The 5273-nt window shown below is 47.1% G+C and overlaps 1 protein-coding gene across 1 annotated transcript; it reads left to right on the top strand.

Moving 5' to 3' along the window:
- Positions 1-599: 599 nt before the first annotated feature.
- acy3.2 (aspartoacylase (aminocyclase) 3, tandem duplicate 2) lies at positions 600-4837 on the top strand. The gene is made up of 7 exons (XM_083692705.1): positions 600-798; positions 2003-2229; positions 2619-2814; positions 3642-3735; positions 3821-3928; positions 4019-4131; positions 4610-4837. Exons 2-7 carry the CDS (start codon positions 2003-2005, stop codon positions 4802-4804), a joined length of 933 nt encoding a protein of 310 aa, XP_083548831.1. The 5' UTR covers positions 600-798; the 3' UTR covers positions 4805-4837.
- Positions 4838-5273: the final 436 nt, after the last annotated feature.

Here is a 5273-nt window from a genome sequence, read left to right as displayed (position 1 = left end):
GAAGGAGAGGGGGAAAGAGCGAGAGAAGGAGAGAGGACACCTAATAGAGGAATAGACAGAGGACAAATCCTGACTGGTGGATGACAATAAGGAAGAGGATGAAGACACCAGAGGTACACCACACTCCTATCTATCTATCTATCTATCTATCTACCTACCTATCTATCTACGTATCGATCCATGTATCTGTCTAGGTATCTATCTACGTATCTTTCTATCTAACATTATATCTATCTACAGTATCTATCTATCTATATATCTAATGTTCTATCTATATCTATCTATCTATCTATCTATCTATCTATCTATCTATCTATCTATCTATCTATCTATATATCTATCTATCTATCTATCTATCTATCTATCTATCTATCTATATATCTATCTATCTATCTATCTATCTATATATCTAATGTTCTCTCTATCTATCTGACTGGTGGATGACAATAAGGAAGAGTATGAAGACACACTCCTATCTATCTTTCTAGTAGGCAGCCAGAGAAGAGGGGGAGTGAAAGAAAAGAGAACATGAATTGTAGAAAGGGATAGTGGGAGGAGGAGCTGGTCTGTGAAACTGTAAGGAGTTGGTTGAGTGTGTGTGTGTTTGTTCCTTGCCTCTGGATTGGTGGAGGGCCTAGTGCTACTTTGTTTACAGATTGTGTAATTCAGCTCATGCACGGGTGTTGCGTAGTAGTTGCTCTAAATTCAAAGGTCACTGAGCATGCTCTATAACTAGGACAGGAAGCGGCAGAGAGACACAGTAAGACAGGGCAAGCAGTATATCTACCTCAACAGACGGTAAGACTCTTAACCTGGCTGTCTGTTTCTCTGTGAACTGCTGTCTCCTCTGCCCTGTCACTGAGTACTCGTTTTGTGTAAGCAGTTTGCTGTACATGCAGGCACGGTGTGTGTGTGTGTGTGTGTGTGTGTGTGAGAGAGAGAGTGAGTAAATCTGCAAGTACACAGGAACTGAGTGCTGATTTTAATTTCCTATGTTTTGAGGAGCTGGCAACTCACAGAAGCTAGAAGGGGCGGGGGGGGGGGGGGGGGGGGGGGGTGGTTAGGAATGTCTTCCTCTGCTTTCTAGCACAGTGTTATTTTGGGGCCAGGGTAGGTGGGTTAACGTTCACATAGAAAGGAGCTTTAGGATTCTTCCAGTAAACTGCTTATTGTGTTTAAAAGTGACTTGATTGTTTCTGCTGCATGCACTGTGAACCAGATGTTCTGGAATAGGTGAGAAACTGTGCAGCCATGTTTGTGACAGAAGAGAGAGTACAATTCCTCCTCTGTGAAAGCAGCTTCTTGTCTCTTTCTAGTTTCTTGGTCTCCTGGAGAAGAAGGAATAGGGAAATAGGAGAACAGTTTTGCGATGGTAGAGAGAGAGAGAGAAAGGAAGAAAGAGAGGAGCGACAGACATGAAGTGATTGATGATTATCCTGATCCTACCATGACCCAGAGAGCATACTTCCTCTCAGTGTCTTCCTGATGTTTACTAGTGTTTTCTGTGGAGTTGATCAGTAACATGGACTAGAGCAGGGGAGGCTGGTGGAGGTAGAAATCGGAGGACGGACTCATTGTAATGCATGAAACGGAATGGTGTCAATACCACTGTTCCATGCATTACAACCTGTCCTCCGATTTCTACCTCCACCAGCCTCCACTGGACTCGAGTGGGGGGCTGGTTCTGATTGGATGTGTTCAAATGTGGGACAACTGTCCTTGGTGACAGGGGAACAATGGAGAACCAGAGCCAGTGTTCTATCAGTGTCTTTACCGCAGGCTCATGTAATGAGTGATTAGAGGATTAGTGCTGGATTAGTGTGTGGTTACACTTTTACCACATGCCCAAGGTTGTCAGTCTGTTGGTGTCAAGGTGTGTGTGTGTGTGTGTGTGTGTGTGTTTTTGTATGAGTGTGTGTATATAAATCTCCCTTCCACCTTCACCCAACCCCCTCTCTCTCTGTCCCTCCCCTCTCTCCCTCCTCCCCTCGCTCACCACCAGATGGAGCCAGTCTCTCTCCCTCCGCTGTCCCGCGTCGCCGTCTGTGGCGGTACCCATGGCAACGAGATGTCAGGTGTGCACGTCATCAGGGAGATGCAGAGGCAGAAGGTGGAGTGGGCGGGGTCTGCGTCCGTGACAACGGTGATATCCAATCCGCGGGCGGTGGAGGCATGCCGGAGGTACATAGAGACCGACCTCAACAGGTGTTTCACCGACGCAACCCTCAGGTGAGGAGGACGTAGGAAGTAGCAGTCCAGAATCATTTTGCTGGTCAGCACTCAAAATTACTTTTTAGTATTTATAACAGGGGTAGATTTGGGCCTAAGCCTTGGTCAGTGTCACCAGTGTTGTCTCCGAAGGTACGCTTCTTTATACATTGGAAGCTTGTTAAGGGTTGCGAGTGACAGATACGCTCCTGAAATTGGCACACGTCAATAATGTAATGTCATAAATGTAATGTCATAAATGTAATGTCATAAATGTAGTGTCTTTGAGTACTGAGAAAAGCGCAATATAAAATAAATCCCTCTCCCCTGTCTATTCATCCCTCTTTCCCCCCTCCCTCCATCCACCCCCCTCACTCCCACCTCCCACCACCCTCCCCCCTCCCCCCTAGCTCCCCAGTAACAGAGGCCACCCCGTACGAGGTGGGGCGAGCCCAGGAGCTGAACGCCCTGCTGGGGCCCAAGGGGAATGTAGAGGCTGTGGACCTGCTGTGTGACCTCCACAACACCACGGCTAACATGGGCCTCACCATCATCTCCTACTCCGACTGTGACTGGGTCTCTCTGCACATCTACAGGCACATACAGGTGAGTTTACCTGTATACACACACACACACACACACACATACACACACATGCATACAGGTGAGTCTGCCTGTACATATTGCACACACACACACACACACACACACACACACACACACACACACACACACACACACAGAGTTTACCTGTACATACACACACATGCATACAGGTGAGTCTGCCTGTATATATTGCACACACACACACACACACACACACACACACACACACACACACACACACACACACACACACACATACAGGTGGGTCTACCTGTACATCCATACACATACAGGTGAGTTTACATGTACATACACACAGTTGAGTCTACCTGTCTGCACATCTACACACATTTACACGGAGGCCCTAGGTAAATTGGTTCAAAGATCAGATGGATGGTTCAGTTGTTGTGGTGTTATTCCTTATGGGATTAAGGATTAAAGGGGCAGGGAAAACTGATCTGAGGCCTGTGCTTCAGAGTGTCCTCTCCCTGGCCTTGTATGTTGTGTTCTAACATCACAGGTCATAGACCATGCTCTCTCGGGAGAAGAAGTTAATCTGCCTCTCAACATGGGATTAAGATTGAACCAGCGTTTTAAAGGGGAGGTGTAACGGACAATCTGAGCTGCTGTCATTGAGACTAACACATGCTATTAAAGCCTTTTAAAATCAAGACGACTCCTTTGTCAACATCATCATCGTCGTTTTTGTTCTAAAGGGGAGGTGACCGGCCAGTCTGAGCCTGCTCCTGACATGATCAGAAATTAATCTGTGAGGTTGTAATATGAACCTAGCGGGGGTGTGAAGAGTTAATCTGTTGTGTTTTCAGAGGAAGATAACTTCAGCGCCCGTCAAGTTGATTCTCCTAGACATACCTCTCTCCCAGGCCTACTCCCTGGAGTCACTGGGCAAACACGGCTTTGGTAAGTCTGTGTGTGTGCACGTGCGTGCGTGTGTATTTGTGTGTGTGTGTGTTGTAATGATGTTGTTCATGATGTTCCTCCACAGCTATTGAGGTAGGGCCTCAGCCCCATGGTGTAGTCAGAGCTGACATCTTCAACCTCATGAAGGAAGCAGTGGATCACACTCTGGACTGGGTAGAGAACTACAACTCAGGTACTGGAACTACAACTCCCAGTCAACGTCAACTCTGAAAACTACGAATATACTATATATATTCCCCCCCCCCCATCTTGTCTATCCTAGGTAGTGCCTTTGAAGGGGGTGAGGTGGAAGGGTACACTTTTGTGAAGAGTGTAGATTACCCCAGAGACCCAGAGAGCCTTCAGATCACTGCTGCCATACACCCTGAACTGCAGGTGAGACAATCTCCCCAATGTTTTCATTATGGACATACCCAGCCATCACCATCTCTTGATATATTTTAATTAATTATTTTAAAAAGCAATTTTTATTTTTTCCTCTATTTTTCTGTACAGTTTCCTTGGGTTTTTGTATTTTTTTGTATTGTTATTATGATTAATAATAGATGTCTTGCCTTTCAATGATTGGATTTCAAGACATCTTAATGTGTCTGGAGTAGTTAGTTTAGAGCATGGAAACCTATGGGGCCCTATAGTATATTACCCAAATCTCAAAAACTATAAATACTGTCATTGATACATTTCTCTCTTTCTTTCTCTCTCTCTCTCTCCCTGCCCTTCCCTCTGTCCCTTTCCCTCCCTCCACCTCACTCCTCTCCATCTCTCCCCACCTCCTCTTTCTTTCCCTCTCTCACTCTCTCCCTCCCTCTGCCCACCCCTCTCTCTTTCTCTCCCTGCCCCTCCCTCTCTCCAGGACAAAGACTACTGCCTCATCAAGGCTGGGGACCCCATATTCCTGTCCTTCTCAGGGGAGACGGTGAAGTACGAAGGAGAGGAGCCTCTTCATCCCTTCTTCGTGAACGAGTGTGCCTACTACGAGAAGAGCATTGCCTTCCACCTGGCACGCAAGAAGACTGTAACTATCCCCCCTCTGCAGGTGAAGACCTGATAAGAGTAGGGAGGGATGGGGAGAGAGAGAGAGAGAATCTGAGGAGGGATGGGGAGAGAGAGAGAGAATCTGAGGAGGGATGGGGAGAGAGAGAGAGAGAATCTGAGGAGGGATGGGGAGAGAGAGAGAGAGAGAGAAAGAGAAAGAATCTGAGGAGGGATGGGGAGAGAGAGAGAGAATCTGAGGAGGGATGGGGAGAGAGAGAGAAAGAATCTGAGGAGGGATGGGGAGAGAGAGAGAGAGAATCTGAGGAGGGATGGGGAGAGAGAGAGAGAGAATCTGAGGAGGGATGGGGAGAGAGAGAAAGAATCTGAGGAGGGATGGGGAGAGAGAGAGAGAAAGAATCTGAGGAGGGATGGGGAGAGAGAGAGAGAATCTGAGGAGGGATGGGGAGAGAGAGAGAGAATCTGAGGAGGGATGGGGAGAGAGAGAGAAAGAATCTGAGGAGGGATGGGGAGAGAGAGAGAGA

The sequence above is a fragment of the Argentina silus genome (assembly GCF_951799395.1).
Source record: "Argentina silus genome assembly, chromosome: 21".
In the NCBI taxonomy this organism is placed as follows: Eukaryota; Metazoa; Chordata; class Actinopteri; order Argentiniformes; family Argentinidae; genus Argentina; species Argentina silus.
Note: the sequence above shows the minus strand (reverse complement) of the source record. Positions and strands in the feature narration are given on the sequence as shown.

Coding starts and splice junctions, on each gene's coding strand:
- acy3.2 (XM_083692705.1), top strand. CDS start 2,003: ATGGAGCCAGTCTCTCTCCCTCCGCTGTCCCGCGTCGCCGTCTGTGGC. Junction 2,230..2,618: donor TTCACCGACGCAACCCTCAG/GTGAGGAGGACG, acceptor CCTCCCCCCTAG/CTCCCCAGTAACAGAGGCCA. Junction 2,815..3,641: donor ACATCTACAGGCACATACAG/GTGAGTTTACCT, acceptor TTGTGTTTTCAG/AGGAAGATAACTTCAGCGCC.